Below are 17,474 nucleotides of genomic sequence, written 5' to 3' on the forward strand. Positions count from 1 at the left end.
ACAAAGAATTATCGGCAAAATTGGATGCAGCCTGACGTATCTCCACCACACTGTCTATTTCCATCTAAGGGAACCTCACTCTACATCTTACATTACAGACATCTTCTAAAAGCCCAAACTCCTACAATGTTCCCTACACACATTAACTAAACCTAACAAAAATACAATTATATCTAAAAACAATCAGGCCTTTCATCGAAGCCTTGGGACAGCGCATGTCACCATCCAGGCTCTCATCAGGATGATATGGTCTCCTAGGGGTGGTGACCCTTCATGTCACAGACTGAATGGTCTATTGTGGAGATACACTCACTGACCACTTTATTAGGTACACCTGTCCAACTGCTCGTTAACACTTAATTTCTAATCAGCCAATCACATGGCGGCAACTCAGTGCATTTAGGCATGTAGACATGGTCAAGACAATCTCCTGCAGTGTAAACCGAGCATCAGTATGGGGAAGAAAGGTGATTTGAGGCCTTTGAACGTGGCATGGTTGTTGGTGCCAGAAGGGCTGGTCTGAGTATTTCAGAAACTGCTGATCTACTGGGATTCACGCACAACCATCTCTAGGGTTTACAGAGAATGGTCCGAAAAAGAAAAAACATCCAGTGAGCGGCAGTTCTGTGGGCGGAAATGCCTTGTTGAGGTCAGAGGAGAATGGGCAGACTGGTTCGAGCTGATAGAAAGGCAACAGTGACTCAAATCGCCACCCGTTACAACCAAGGTAGGCAGAAGAGCATCTCTGAACGCACAGTACGTCGAACTTTGAGGCAGATGGGCTACAGCAGCAGAAGACCACACCGGGTGCCACTCCTTTCAGCTAAGAACAGGACACTGAGGCTACAATTTGCACAAGCTCATCGATATTGGACAGTAGAAGATTGGAAAAACGTTGCCTGGTCTGATGAGTCTCGATTTCTGCTGCGACATTCGGATGGTAGGGTCAGAATTTGGCGTCAACAACATGAAAGCTTGGATCCATCCTGCCTTGTATCAGCGGGTCAGGCTGGTGGTGGTGGTGTCATGGTGTGGGGAATATTTTCTTGGCACTCTTTGGGCCCCTTGGTACAACGCCACAGCCTACCTGAGTATTGTTGCTGAGCATGTCCATCCCTTTATGAGCACAATGTACCCTGTAACATCTGATGGCTACTTTCAGCAGGATAATGCGCCATGTCATAAAGCTGGAATCATCTCAGACTGGTTTCTTGAACATGACAATGAGGTCACTGGACACAAATGGCCTCCACAGTCACCAGATCTCAATCCAATAGAGCATCTTTGGGATGTGGTGGAACGGGAGATTCACATCATGGATGTGCAGCCGACAAATCTGCGGCAACTGTGTGATGCCATCATGTCAATATGGAGCAAAATCTCTGAGGAGCTTCCAGCACCTTGTTGTATCTATGCCACAAAGAATTGAGGCAGTTCTGAAGGAAAAAGGGGGTCCAACCCGTTACTAGCATGGTGTACCTAATAAAGTGGCCGGTAAGTGTATATCTGCTCTATGCCTGTACTTGTTAGAAGAGTTTGTTCGGTATTTATGGCCTGGTTATGCTCTTCTTGTCAAGGTCATTGCCTGAGGTCACAACACGGTGATCCACTTGATGCCTCTCACCTTGCCGATGGTGCCATCTTGTCCCTAACCAAAGCTGAATCTTTTGTAACCACTCACCTGGATCTACTGGAGTTTGTAATGAGGTCTGGAAATGAGGGACAGAAGAAGTCTAGCAAAAGCTATTCTTTTTGACATCTTACTACTCATAGGGGTTTTCCCGGCTTAAATGGGTTCACCTATTTTGGTTGTAAGCACCAAATACAGGAATTCCCATTAATCATTAGAATGGGTGTCCTATTTCCCAAACTGTTGGAGAGGGAGGCTGAACATGAATCCTTTGGACACTTTCAATGTCCATAGGAAGTGCCGGAAGCAGCCAAACACATCTCTTGGCTTTCCCGCTCTCATGAGCACTGCATACTATAATCCAAGGACCACCATAGACCTCAGGAGGAGTAGGATTAGGATCCCGATTCTTGCGATCGGTCGGTTAGACCTAAATGATCACATATTATCACAAAATTATCCCTATTGTGTCCTGAAAGCTAATTGGTGAGACCATCCATGTTAGAAGAATGAAGTGGAAAACTAACAGGTGCCTTATTGCTTCATTCAAAGTGCAGACCTGAAGGCCCCTGTGTATACGGATTATAATATATCCTGTAACTCTGTGATATTAATAGAACATTCCAAGACGTACAGGACCACCCATTGTTATGACACAATACTTTGATTTAGTTAGGATTAGGATAATTTATTCTATCAGGTTATGAAAATCTAACATAGGAAATAAATCACCTTCTCCATAAAATGTTGTCGGGTTTTTCAATGTTTTAGAAGATTTTATTTCTGTGTCTCCTTCCTTTCCAAGATGATTGGACCCGGCAGTTTTACCAGAAGCTTTGTCTGTATGAACATCACATCCTGAGGGCAACGTATGAATATTTCCTGGAGGATCTTCAGTACATTGTGGAGAACTGGAGATCCCTGTCACTTCTGCATGAGTTGAGCTCCCGAAATATCCCAGATCTTAAGGTGAGAGGACATGATCTACATCAGGTTTGTTGTGGTCCTTTACAATTTGCCACGAGTGGGATGTTACATCCATCTCTCTGGCATCTCTCTAAGGCCCCTTTCACATGAACGTTGTGGAGACTGATATCCAGCTGCACAACCGTATATATAGGTCCACATAGATGACTATGTGGCCACGGTGTGGAGAGCACCCACTGGTGTCACTGTACTGTACCATTGATGGGAAAAAGATACAGCTTGGCCAACATTATGGACGGGCACCAGCGCCCACACCCCTCTGTCCAGCGTGCGGCTCTGTGCCGCACTGACCAAACTTACTTGTAGGCAACTGGCCTTCTCTCCAATATCCTCAGTTTTAAGTCTCTTCCTTCATCAAGACAGGGTGGCAAGTCTACTTTTAGCGGTGACTAAGTCTTGGTGTAACTTTTTGCAAAGGTTCTTAAAGAAAATCTACCATTTAATTTGATGCACTATAAACCAAACATAGCTTGAGAAGGCTGTAGCTTCACTGATGCAGAAACATATCTTGTTTAATACCTGCACTGAGCGGTTTTGCTTATAAATCAATTATAAAATTATGATAATGAAGCTGTCCCGCTCCTTTGGGACTGGGCTCAGTGCTTTTCCTAGCACATTAGTGCTCACAGGATGATGTAATCCCTGTTTTGTCCCTGAAGGCAGAATAATCAATTGCTGCAGCACCCCCCAGCTACTGTTTATGAGTGATGTAGCTCAGGTTGATTAACCATGTCTTGACTAAGCTCCATGTGTAATGACAAGCTCACCCCTTGTATTATATATCCATGTATAATGACCCTTATGTCTGTCCTTTCTTGTGTTCTAGAAATATCAGGGTCTAGAAAAGGGAAGTAGCACAATCGCCCATGATTTACTCAACGATATTTTCCTTCGAGGAAGAGAAGCTGTGATAACATTGTGGGTCAGTCTTCACGTCTTACGGAAGGATCATGGATCCCCAACCCTGGAAGCTTTACTGGAAGAGCTCCACCACAGAGGTAACACTGTGTATAGGATGGATCAGTGTATTGGGGTCTTGTAAAGATCTCCCCCCCTAGCAACAGAGATATCTACAATACTATTGCATCACTAGATATCTGGGCTTTTAAAGTTTGTCACCATAAAATACCTCACCACTTCCATTGTTTTTCATTAACATTTTAGGTAATGCAATCAATTGAATCACATGGTAGTATACAGCACAGTGATAAAGGGGTTGCCAGAGACCTACGAAAAACAGAATGTGGCCGGGAGGAGCTGGCTTAAAAAATAAACTTGTACTTACCTCCACGATACCCCCACCGGCCACGCCCATCTGACACCATTCCCAGGGCTATACCAGGGACTGGGATATGGGGACAGGTCAGGTCAGCCACCTGGGCTGGAAGCTGGTCTGAGCCCGGAAATATGGCGGCACGGGACACCGGGAGGGACTACAGAGGTAGGCAGAGAAGCCACATATCTCAGCCACATAAATGTTTTTTATAGGTCTCGGACAACTCCTTTAAGGATTTAGAACCTTCATGTACACAAAACTAAAGTTCATGAACACATTCTCTGGAGGACAAATCATGGAGACAAACAAAGCCGGGAGAGATCTTGTCACTAAAAACAACAACGAGGAGGAACCTTGGTGCCTTAGACCTGTGATAATTGTTATGGGAACAAGGAGACTGGAGACACTTCCTAGATAAGGACAACTTTGAGGAGGAACCTGAATGACCTTGTGGTTATAATATTTCTGATGGGAAAGAGAAGGCTCGAGAGAAGACATCAGGACATAGAAGAGAACGGGAAAAATGATAAACTAACAAGAATTTATAAGAATTAAGAATTTATACCAATTCTCTGTTTATGAATAGGTTAACTGAACCATGGTCTACACGAAGACTTACTGTTCTAGTAGAAAATATATTTAGAACATATGTATATAACTACATATATCAGAGATATTCATGCACAGGGAGATTATATCTGAAACACAGGGGCCCCTATAGCCAATTATTGCCTACGCAGCACATGAAGCCCCCTATAGCCAATTTATTGTCTACGCATCAGATGGAGCCTCCTATAGACAATTTATTGACTACGCAGCACATGGAGCCCCCTATAGCCAATTTATTGTCTACGCATCAGATGGAGCCTCCTATAGGCAATTTATTGACTACGCAGCACATGGAGCCCCCTATAGCCAATTTATTGCCTACGCAGCACATGGAGCCCCCTATAGCCAATTTATTGCCTACGCAGCACATGGAGACGTTGCACATGGTGTAGTAGATGAATTTAAGCCTCATGTGCTGCTCAGCTGACTACAACGACACCGAAACCAGGAACCCCAGGGTTTTTTTTTTGCACAATTTTTGGATAACACCTCCATAGGATGTCTGAATAATAGTAACAGCCCCCAGTAAGGTGCCACCAGCCTTCCGGTGTCTACTGATAAATAAGACACTGTTAGTCACTAGTTACTTTATAACCTGTGCAATTTATTAAATTCACCTCCAAATTTCACCCCTTGTGCTCGAACCGTAGTTTGTTATTCAAATAAGACTGAGGGGCTCTGCAAAGCCTATCTCGCCTCTGCCAGGATGTAATTTATGCACGCCCCCGATCCTGCATTGTCCCGCCTGGCACCGCCTACAGGACGTACAAAGAGTCGATGATGTCACAACCTCAACTTATTTTAAAGATATTATTAAAAAAGTGATTTTCATAAAAATGAGGCCGTTCCAGCTCAACACAAACTAAGACTCCAGCACAGGGGGAGGAGATGGGGAGGTAAGTACTAATCATCTACCCTCAGAGAACCTGATTGTAGCCACTAAATATTCTCATGTTACTTGTATATCCAGCACTGAGGACAACTATGTCATGGAAAATGCAATAATTCTGTTGTTTCTTTTCAGGAGACAGTCTGGTGGAGCAAATCATATTGGATGAAGAGGGACATCACCTCCACCCAGAACTGAAAGGTACGAGTGATAAATCGAGACTGTTTGAAATGTAATCTTGGCCTTCAATCGGGATCACAATGGAAGCTAACGTAACATTATTCCACATCCGCGGTAACATCCTGTGCTCGTTATCTGGTCTCTAGTACCATCATCGATGTCAATATAGATCAATGAGGACACAGATACAGAAAGTGAGCTCTAATCCTGACCCACCAGACCAGCCCTACTTACTATAACCACCCTAAATGGTGGCCAGTAACTGGGCACCGATACCTTCCTGCTGCATAGTGCAAAACACAAACACAATTACAAAACAATATAAACAGATAAGATTGGTTACCAGAGCGGGGTCACAAAAAAGAACAAACAAAGTACCAAATCGGTAGACTAAAGGGATACCCGTATAGAAGCCAAGGGGGTCAGGAGATATCAGATATCAGCAGTCATAATACATTTTGTAATTTGTGGATTATAACAAGGAGTTGACAAGTGTAGGGAAAGTCTCTATGGGAAGAGTCTTTGGACCCTCTGGGCCACAGCTGGGGATGGTATGAGACCCGCAGTGGCAGCCAAGGTAGCAAATGCAGGAAACAGTCAAAGCCTGAGATGACAGCAGGAACACAGGGAAGCACTGGTAACGCTGGTACGGAGTGAAGACACCGCTGGGCTGGAACCCTGGAAGGCACGGCCTTGGGAACACACGGGAGGGAAGGACGATTCACATTTTTTCGTTGGGTTGCCCGAAAATTACCCATTTGCACTGAATTGCCCCTGGTTTTTTAGCGCATCGGATTGTAGCGCATCGGCGCCGGCATGCACGCGACAGAAATGGGGGGTGTGGCTAGCGGAAAACCTGACGGATTCGGAAAAACCGCCGCATTTTTTTAACAAAAATGTGTCGCTCGACGCGCGCTAACCTGCACCCAGGAATAGCTTGGTGAACTCCAGTGAACTCCGACGGACTTCAGCACAGCAGTGACACCTGGTGGACATCAGGCGCACTACCTTAGTGAATCGTCGTAAGACCCGAATCAGCGTCAAAGAACCCGCCGCTGGATCGCAAATGGATGCGGCACGCTGACAGCGGCTGCCACCCCCCCCCCCCTTTAGTATACAGCCAAGCCCCTGTCGTCTACAGCCAGCCCCCTTTATTAGCCAGCTGGCCAACCCCCTTTAGTATACAGCCAGGCCCCTGTAGTCTACAGCCAGCCCCCTTTATTAGCCAGCCAGCCAGCCCCCTTAAGTAGCCAGCCAGCCCCCTTTAGTAGCCAGCCAGCCCCCAGTTTGCCTAGCATATGAAAAAAAAAAACTTACATACTTACTTTCGGGTGGGCCTGATGCTTGGCACAGCTCCCCAATGTTCCGGTCCCTGTGGCTCCTCTTCTATCTTCTTTCTGCTGTAACAGCCCGGCGCATACTACAACGTTGTCAGCGGCCGCATCATATTGTGTGCCAGCCTTTCAGGCCACATGGCCGCGGCTCTGCCGGTTGTTACAGCAGACAGAAGAGGAGCATTGTGGAGAAGACAAAAGAGGACCCGGGCCAAGCATCGGGGACGCCGGAAAGTGAGTATGTACAGTATGTTTATTTTATTATTGACTCGTGTATAAGCCGAGGTGAGGGGTTTTAGCTTATACTCAAGTTTATACGGTAAGTAATTTGCACAATATATTGAGTCTGTGAAAAATACTAATTTTATTTTCATCTTTATTTTCTTTAGATATCCAGACCTGTCACAAAAAAAATTTGTATGAGAAGTCCAAGGAACTTAGAGAATTCAAGCCCCCAAGATGTAACCAGGAAGAGGAACATTTTCCCTTCTGTACACGTTATGTGAACCTCATCATTGTCTCCACTCATCACTTTAGGGAACGCTCTGAGAATGAGCTCATAGAGACCGGGGTAAAACATGAGGAATATTTAAGAGAAATCCAAAATGAATTACAATGTATTTCCCTCAACAAGATGTTCCGCTGGTGCCACCGATCCAAACTTGTGCCACATATGGTGATGGTGGTTGGAGTGCCCGGGGTAGGGAAGACCACGCTGATGCAGAAGTTTGTCTATGACTGGGTGAAGGGGGATCTCTATCAAAGATTCTCCTTTGTCTTTTTCTTCAAATTCCGAGAACTCAACAGACTGGATAAGGTTAGTCTGGAGACCCTGATCCTTCATCATTACCCATATCTGTGGCAGCAGCTCGGGAACATCTTCCAGGATCCAGAGAAACTTCTCTTTATATTTGATGGATTAGATGAAAGCAATCAGACAATGGATTTCACATCACGTCACTTGTGCTCCGACCCTAAACAGCCGGAACGTTGTGGTCACATTGTGGTCAGTTTGGTGAGAAAGTCTCTTCTTAATGGTTGTTCTGTTCTGATGACCAGTCGCCCGACCAGACTGGCATCAATGGATTGTGAGGCTTTCCAGCGAATGGTAGAAATCAGTGGATTTTCTCCAAAAGAGCGACGGATTTACTTTGACAATTTCTTCCGTGACCCTGAACTGGCAGAAAAGGCTTTTACCTATGTGAGGCAGAATGACACATTGTACACGTTCTGTTACCTCCCGTCCTACTGCTGGATCATCTGTACAGTATTATCCAGGAGCTTCCAGACCACAAGTAGTGACCAGCAGGTCTCATTATTACCCAGAACCGTGACCCAGCTCTTTGCCATATTTGTCGCCAACATCCTGTCCAATCACAGCCCGGAGAAAAGTGGCGCCCAGAAGCTCCTGCAGTCCATGGGATGGATGGCAGAACATGGGGTCATGAATCACACGATTATATTTGATGGTCGGGATCTGGAGTCTTTCGAGGTGGACAATAGGTCAAGGCTCTTGTCAAGTTTTCTGATGGAATCGGAGGAACCTGTGTCCTATTCCTTCTTACATCTCACTGTCCAGGAATTCTTCTCTGCATTGGTCCATTATGTTGATTTTTCACTAGAGAAATTAGAGCAATCACTTAATAAAGCCAAATTTTATCCTGATGGACGAGGTGAGATGTTCCTCCGCTTCCTGTGTGGTCTATCAGATGACACCACCAGGTCAATACTATCTGAATACCTAGACACACAAGCAGCTCAGGCCTCCAGAGAAGTCATCACTTGGGTGAAGGACCTCAATGTTGAAGAAGAAAAACTCATGTTCAGTAATGAAAACAAGCAGCTTCTTCTCAATATATTCTACTATCTCTTTGAATCCCGGAATAAGGTTTTAGTGCAGGAATATTTTAAATCACTCAGAAGTTTGGATCTTTCTCGAATTCACTTGTCTGCTCTTGACTGCACGTTATTGGCATTTATTCTGGAAAACTGCAGATATGTAGAAGAATTGGCTCTTGAACATAGTTCCATAGACAATGAAGGTTTAGAAAGACTGGCACCAGGTTTACTAAAGTTAAAATTTCTGAGGTACTTAAATAATTATTTTATCTATATACCTGCCGGTTGTCTTAATGGGTCATTTTCTTTCTCCCTTTGACTTTCGTTGGCTTCAGGTTACTTGATGGCCCCCAGAAGTTAAAGGGTTGCCCAAGATAATGATTTATAAATTCCAGAAATCAAAAGTAAGTTACTAAAATCAAATCTCTTTCTTCTAGTTTGACAAGAAATAAAATTACAGACACGTCTTGCATGCAGTTGGCATCTGTAATAAGAAATAACCGGTCCCTCAAGAAACTTATCCTATCCTGCAACCATCTGTCTGGTCCTCACCTTAGTGACTTGATGGAGGCTCTGTCCAATTCAGCCAGCCAGATAGAGTTGTTAGAGTAAGTATAATAATAATAATAAGTTCTATATTTATATAGCGCACACAGATTACACAGCGCTGCACAGAGTTTGCCAAATCGGTACCATTCTCCATGGACCTCCCAATCTAATTCCCCTACCAGTATGTTTGGGAGTGTGGGAGGAAACCGGAGGACCCTAAGGAAACCCAATCAAATACGGAGAGAACATACATACTCTTTGCAGATGTTAAGATATAGGATGAGAAATGGGGGGGGGGGGAGTTTAATCTATTTTGTACTACACGTTCTTCATGGTGGCACCAATGGAATGTTGGATACCAGTAGAGATGAGCGAGTATACTCGTCCGAGCTTGATGCTCGTTCGAGTATTAAGGTACTTGAAACGGCTCGTTGCTCGGACGAGTATTTCCCCTGCTCGAGATCGAGCATTTAATTAAAAAAACACAGTGAAGAACAATGAAGAATAGAATAAAAACAGTGAACACAGTGACCACAGGATCATTTAAGTGAAAAAGACAGTGAAGAACACAGTGAAGAATAGATTACAGATGTTCGGCACATCTGCTTACTTGTCGGAAGATATGCGCGGAATGGCAGCACGGAGACATCAAGCAGCAGGGAGACATCAAGCAGCAGGGAGACATCAAGCAGCACGGGGAGACATCGGGCAGCGGGGAGACATCGGGCAGCACGGGGGAGACATCGGGCAGCGCGGGGAGACATCGGGCAGCACGGGGGAGACATCGGGCAGCACGGGGAGACATCGGGCAGCACGGGGGAGACATCGGGCAGCACGAGGGAGACATCGGGCAGCACGGGGCAGACATCGGGCAGCACAGGGGAGACATCAAGCAGCACGGGGAGACATCAAGCAGCACGGGGAGACATCAAGCAGCAGGGAGACATCAAGCAGCAGGGAGACATCAAGCAGCACGGGAGACATCGGGCAGCACGGGGGAGACATCGGGCAGCAGGGAGACATCAGGCAGCACGGGGGAGACATCGGGCAGCAGGGAGACATCAGGCAGCGCGGGGGAGACATCGGACAGCAGGGAGACATCGGGCAGCACGGGGAGACATCGGGCAGCACGGGGGAGACATCGGGCAGCACGGGGGAGACATCGGGCAGCACGGGGGAGACATCGGGCAGCACGGGGGAGACATCGGGCAGCACGGGGGAGACATCGGGCAGCACGGGGGAGACATCGGGCAGCACGGGGGAGACATCGGGCAGCACGGGGAGACATCGGGCAGCACGGGGAGACTTCAGTGGAAGAAGAGGAGCGGATCCCGGGACAGCGTATTACCCCGACAAGTAAGCAGATGTGCCGAACATCTGTAATCTATTCTTCACTGTGTTTTTCACTGCGTTTTTCACTTAAATGATCCCGTGTTCACTGTTTTTATTCTATTCTTCACTGTTCTTCGCATCTGCTAACTTGTCGGGAGATAATATACGCGCGGAACAGTGAAGAATAGATTGCAGATGTTTGCATACATCTGATCACTTATCAGAAGACATTCTTTTTCAATTAATTAACACATTTTATTCCTGAACCATGGTCCCTTTGAAAAATGCTCGAGTCTCCCATTGACTTCAATGGGGCTCGTTATTCGAGACGAGCACTCGAGCATCAGGAAAAGTTTGTCTCGAATAACGAGCACCCGAGCATTTTAGTGCTCGCTCATCTCTAGATACCAGGTATTATTTTATTTTATTCTTCTTGAGAATCCACATGACAGCCCCAACTGAGAAAAAGACCAACCTTGTCAGGATCGGAGGTAGTTCTAACTCAGAACCACTGCAGACGATGACACAGGCCAACACCTGGGACCGGAGTCTAAGTGGCATCCGGTCTTCAGCAGAGCAGGATTGTCTTCCTGCGGCGTGGTACCACCAGGTCGTTCCACAGGCGTGACTTGTCCGTGGTGGCAGCCAAGGTCGGGGGAAAAGTAACGGCAGGCAATCTTGTAATTGGGGACAGGCAGGAGGTCAGGATGGGCAGTACGGGATCAGAGTCGGGGATGTAGCAATAGGTCAAGACAGGCAGTGAAGGACCGTAGTCAGGAACGGAACCGGGGTCACAACGGGAAATCACAATGACAACAGCGCAGGGCATCAGAAAAAGCTTTCTCTAAGGCACAAGGCACGAAGATCCGGTAGGATGTGCAGGGAGAGGCAGGTTTATAAAGATTTCCGGGAAAACTTTAAAATTCCTGAAGCCGGCGCGCGTGTGCCCTAGGAGACAGGGACGCGCAAGAACGGACTGCGGACCAGAATCAGGAGCGAGGAGAGGTGAGCAGCGCCTGCGAACACAGAGGGGCATGATATGGGTCGCGGGAGCACCCGTGACAAACCTGTTTATATTTGAACCATCCGATTTCGGATTGTAGATTCGGATTGAGCATTTTCTGAGAAATTTGACAACAAGTCGTGGACAGTGAACATGAGATAAAGCCGGCCGGTCAACATTTCTACACTTACATTCATACGAATAGGGTCGTTTTGGCGTTAAGTGCATGAATTTCTGGAAACTCTACCTAGCGTTTTTTTTTTTTTGGACAAACCCGCACCCTTTCAGATTAGCTTCCAACCACATTAGCACCCAAGAGGCAGCTTCTAGTGAAGGCACTTATAGATATGAGAGAAAGACCAAGACCATTTCTCTCCAAATTCACAATTTAAACTTCTCCTCTTCTTATTTTCTTGCAGTTTCTATGAGGATGATCTACCGGACAACATCTACTTACATTTCCCATCTATAGTAAGAAATAAACCATCCTTAAAGACACTTATCCTGGCCAGTAACCGTCTGTCTGGTCCTCACTTTGGTGACTTGATGGAAGCTCTGTCCTGTCCGAGCTGCAGGGTGGAAGAGTTACGGTGAGTGGAATAGATGTGTATATGACCTGAGTAATTTTTGCACAACCGATACAGATGAAGATATTTCTGAAATTCTTTCTTATCGGAGGAAACTTTGGTTTATAACCTATTCAAAAATAGTAATAACTGTCGACTAGGGGTGAGCGGACCCGTTCAGAACCCAAACGCTCAGCCCCACCTTTAAATACTGCCAGTGGTTCTCACATGGCATCATTTTCCTGAGGATCATCGTTCCCTGTGACATCCTCGGAGAGCAATAATCCTAGAATTCACGCCACCAATGGCTTTTTCCAAAGGAATGTAAACAGTTAACACCGTAGTTTAGTTATCTGGAGCAGAATGAGACTTCTGGAGTTTGACTTTGCTCTGGTCTATTCACCGACACCTTGTCTAATGCCTCTCATTGACCGGGTTTTGTTATACTAACCCTCTATGGATGTGTCACCTCCAACTCATCTCTTTATTGTCCCAGGTTGACCTTCAGTAATCTGAATGGCACTGCCTGCATCCAGCTAGCATCTGTGATAAGGAAACACCAGTATCTGAAGAAACTTGACCTCTTTGATAGTCTCTCTGGTCCTCATATCGAGGAATTGATGGAAGCGTTGTCCAGTCCACACTGCAGGATAGAGATATTAGAGTAAGTATAAGAGATGGCACCACAAGCTTCTGAATATACCGAGTTATGTGTCTATCCTCCTCCTCGCTTCACTTCTATTCCTTGTCATGGAAAGAAGATGGTCAGGAATGTCATCTGGTAGATGTGTTGAATTCAGGACTTCACAGATTGTTGGGTTCTTTACAACTTCAGAACTTCTGGTGAGTTCGCTTGGTCGAGATTTCCACCTGATGTTGAGTGTGATGTCCAATGTTTTGTAAAACCCACATAAAGACTCTGCGTCTGTTGGGTCGCCAGACCATGCGTAAGAAATTAAGATAAACCGGTCCACTGCCATGTGTATTTTATAATAAAATAGTCAAAAAATATGAAGTTTTAAAGAAAATTAAAAGCCATTGAGTGCTGGAGTCAACACTTCTATTGGATGACTTCTGTCCGAGCTGACTGGATATGAAACTCTTCATTTTTGGTGCACCGCATACTACTGTGAGGAGGTATATGGCTTGGACTTTATGCATGACGTTTTTGATGGTGAGATGACTGTCTAGTACCCTTTCCCGTCTTCCCCTGGTCTCATCGGAGATTGGGGAGGAGCGCCTTCATACGTGAAGTTTTTGGTGGTGAGATGACTCTCTAGTACCCTTTCCCGTCTTCCCCTGGTCTCATCGGAGATTGGGGAGAAGCGCCTCACATGGAAACACACAAAACATATATCAGATGATATGGGGGACCAATAGAAAAGCCACCAGGTTCATGAGACCCTCATAGCTGACATAATTCCTGGCATTGGCCACACATAAGAGGGGACTTCCTGGACATTTAGTCTCCGGTAGGTGTAACGCTAAGGTTAGTTTGAGGTGTCACTGGTGTCTTACCTTTTATTGTTGCAGTTTGGGTCGGAATAATCTACCAAACCTTTCCTGCATCCCGTTGGCATCTGGAATAAGGAATAACCATAACTTGAAGAGACTTGACCTGTCTGATAACCATCTGTCTGGTCCTCACCTCAGTGACTTGCTGGACGCTCTGTCTAATCCAGGCTGCAGGATAGAGGAATTACAGTGAGTATAAGAGATGATACATGTGGGGACAATTTATACATAGATTTATCCTACTTTATTTAAAGTCTAATATACGTACTGCTAATTTATCTGAGCAGGCACTTCATGATCCCTCTAGTGCTGTGAGATGCTGTGTGCTGACAATGTGCTTAGATTATCAGGGTACAGGGTTATATACACTTTCATTTAGCTTCTGAACATTCTACTAGTATCTGACACGTAGAAAGGGAGTTGAGACAGATCAGGGATGACAGATCCATGAAATGGATATAATACACAATGACGCACTCCAGCTCTTCTATCTCACCTATAACACATACAGTCAGCTCTGCTACATGCCTCCATCCTGCATAAAGACTGCATCTGTCTAGTAGTGCTTGTAGTGTAAGTCTCTACACTGCTTCTGTGCCTGTGTCTGAGCTGGTCTTGTAATTCAGGTGGGAGGGGCAGGAGGCAGAGAGCACTGCATTGTGCAGACAAGAGAAGCTATTCATAAGAAGAATCAGATCATAGTCAGAAGATTTACACTTTTATCCAGGGACAAACAAAATTGTGTACAGCAGGACTGATAGAGATAGGTTGGACATAAATCTGTGAAATGTTGTATTTTAATTAATAACAGAGAATTAGAGAATGTGTTATTTTGTTATCCTGAGTATATTTAGGAATCTTGTGTTCGTGGGGGGAAAAACCCTTTAGGGACCATGCGTGGGTCTGACTAATGTATTAAACTGATCTGATAATTCAAGAAAGTTCTCATGATACAAAGTCCCTGATGTTGGTGAATTATGTCTGTTTTTTTGTAGCCTAGAAAGAAATGGATGGACGAAAAAGGAGAAGGACGCCTTGCGAGAGCTGGAAAGTCGCAAACCAGACCTCCGGATATATTTCTGAATAAATAATATCTGTGATGAAGGGACAAGTATCATTTCGGGGATGTCCTCACGGTTCCTCCATGTATAGGTGATGCTTGGTGCATGTCTGACACGTCTAGAGCGGTCTGGACTCGTGTTATACAGCTGAGATTCCGCTACAATGTAGTAGTAATTAGAAATCCCTTGTCCTGTTACATTCTGTTACCATTGTATGTCACGTGTCATAAAAAATTGACATTATTTGGTATGAAATGGATCTGTAGGTTATAGATGAAGCTCATGTAGAGATCCTCTGGATATTTTCAACATTATATTCAATTAAAACCTACCTGTTTACCTATAAAAATGACAACAAAGGCACATTTAAATGCTGTGTAGAAGAGACACAGGCTGGAGTTTTGTATCACCTAGAACCCTATTTCTGGCGTCATTTTAAAGATTGGGATTTGAGACTCATAGATCAAGCAGGTTAAGGATGTATTTTTGATGCTATAAGCGGGTAAAGATCCAAATCCTGACTACGTTAAAGAGAATTGCTTGCATCGTGACGCAAAGGTAAAATAGCGATGGATTTTCTTTTTATATAATTTTTTTTTTCCGCCAAGCATATTTTTGTGTAGGGGGGTGTTTCATTTTAATAGCCTCATTTTATAGAGTTAACGAAACATATGGATTTCCATTTTGAGGGAACAAAATTGTTTCTCGTCTACCGTGCAGCGTAAAACTTTTGACATTTTTTAAATTTCTATCTTTGAAAAAAAAATTGCTTTTTTTTTTTCTTTTTTTCTATTTTTTTTAATGCAATAATACATTTTTACAGGGAGAATTGTTTTATTTTCACACATTTTCCAATATCGTAGTGTTATACTTGTCAGTATTATGCTGATAGAGACTGGCGGTAAGTGGCCTGATAGAGGAGGCCACCCCCACAACCCTTTATACTCCTTGGCCACTACTGACCGTGACAACTAAGGGTTAAATGCACATGGACGTGTGAGATACAACAGAAATCTGCATGATTCCGGTAGGAGAAGAGAAATCCACAGTGAATCCACTTTATATCCTGAGGATTTTAATGTTGTAGGGAGATAATGAAGACTCCACAGGTTCGGTCCGGTTCTCATCCCAGGATGTGAGATCACAGAGTAGTTAGTGGTGGATACAATTTATATGGGTTTGAGTCATGGGGGGATATTTATCAGGACCTCTGCGCACCGCCAGTGGCGCAGAGGCCCTGAAACAATCGCAAATGCTAGCTTTTGCGATTATTTTCCCCAATCCGCCACCTTCACGCCAGTGGGGCGTGAAGGGGCGTGAAGGGGGGGGCACGGCCGGCCAAGCGGGGGGCGCGGCTGGACGGGAGTGGGCCGGCGTGGGGCGTTACTGTCCCCGCGCCTGCGCACTCGCTGCTGCCGGCGCTGCTGGCTGCCCGATACATCAAGAGGCAATTGCCTCTTGATGTATCGGGTTGTGAATTTGCAGCGGTGGGACGATGATAAATATCCCCCATGTTCTCCTTCATCTAGACTACGGGGGGTGATTTATCATTGGTTTTCCTGGGTACAATAAAAAGTCACATGGAGCTTTTTTGGGACTTTTCACTACTAAAAAGTCTCACAGGACTACAAACACTAGAACTACTGCGAGTACAACCCAAAGCAAAGACATAGTCATGACTTGGAACTTTTGCAAAAAGTCACATAAAAAGTCTCATAGTTACTCCATCCCCTGCTGGTCTATGTGCTGAGACTTTTTATGCATTTTGAGACTTTTTGGGGACTTTTTGAAAAAATCCCAGATAGAAAACAGACCATAAGAACATTTAATAGAGGGCTGAAGCTGCTATAATGAATCTGATGGGCACCGGAGCTCCAAAAATAGACATAGACCTGTCCCAGGGAGCCTAATGATAAATCACCCCCTACGATGATGGATTTAGTATCAAATACTTACAGTGTTCTTTATGTAAAGTGTCTGTTTATGAAATATGTTAATGAATTTTATATAATAAGGTTTTTTTGTGTGATTACTTTTTGGATAGAGCGCTGCTGTATGATTCTGTGCCCCATCATGAGCCATGGCTTGTATAAGGACCCCCGTGAGCGAGTGCTATATGTATGAGCACATGAAGGGGGCGTCCGGTGCCGATTTGGACCATTCACCACATTTACTTCACAGAACACGCTGTATATACCAGTAACTGTGCGCCAAAGAAGGAGAGTGCAGGGGGCGCCAGATAACTGGAGAGCGACGACCTCAGGGAAAATGACGGCGGCCACTTTAAATGTCCCCCGCTATTAAAGGAAACCTACCACTATGGATATACCTATTAAGGTAGATGCGGTGGAAGGTGCATCTAACGTATGTAAGGATAGCCCTTTACTCCCCTCTATCTTTTCTAATCTTTAATCAGGGTAATATGCAAATATTTTTAAAGAGGCTACTGGGGCGTGGAGTAGCTGTAGCTGAGGCTACACGGTGCGGCTACTAAACAACCCAGGAGTCTCTTTAGAAAGTTTGCATATTACCCTGATTAAAGATTAGAAAAGATAGAGGGGGGTAAAGGACTATCCTTACATACGTTAGATGCACCAACCACCGGATCTACCTTAATACCTTAAAGGGCTGGGAGGGGGGTGAGCAAAAACTCAAGTGAACCTTACCTACTGACTGAAGTCAGGGATCAAGTTCAGGAGCCCTG

General features: G+C 45.0%; 1 protein-coding gene across 3 annotated transcripts in view; it reads left to right on the top strand.

Annotated features, from left to right (window-relative positions):
* Window positions 1-16,784, top strand: part of LOC140069266 (NACHT, LRR and PYD domains-containing protein 12-like) — a 29,246-nt gene extending 12,462 nt beyond the window's left edge. For all 3 annotated transcript variants that reach the window (XM_072114748.1, XM_072114747.1, XM_072114746.1), the window contains exons 3-11: window positions 2,436-2,599; window positions 3,444-3,615; window positions 5,527-5,592; window positions 7,295-8,993; window positions 9,182-9,352; window positions 12,048-12,218; window positions 12,691-12,858; window positions 13,728-13,898; window positions 14,705-16,784. In XM_072114748.1, the coding sequence (XP_071970849.1) occupies window positions 2,436-2,599; window positions 3,444-3,615; window positions 5,527-5,592; window positions 7,295-8,993; window positions 9,182-9,352; window positions 12,048-12,218; window positions 12,691-12,858; window positions 13,728-13,898; window positions 14,705-14,792 (2,870 nt within the window). In that variant the 3' untranslated portion in view covers window positions 14,793-16,784. The remainder of the gene's footprint in view (window positions 1-2,435; window positions 2,600-3,443; window positions 3,616-5,526; window positions 5,593-7,294; window positions 8,994-9,181; window positions 9,353-12,047; window positions 12,219-12,690; window positions 12,859-13,727; window positions 13,899-14,704) is intronic.
* Window positions 16,785-17,474: the final 690 nt, after the last annotated feature.

Source organism: Engystomops pustulosus, chromosome 7 (genome assembly GCF_040894005.1).
Source record: "Engystomops pustulosus chromosome 7, aEngPut4.maternal, whole genome shotgun sequence".
NCBI classification, from domain to species: Eukaryota; Metazoa; Chordata; class Amphibia; order Anura; family Leptodactylidae; genus Engystomops; species Engystomops pustulosus.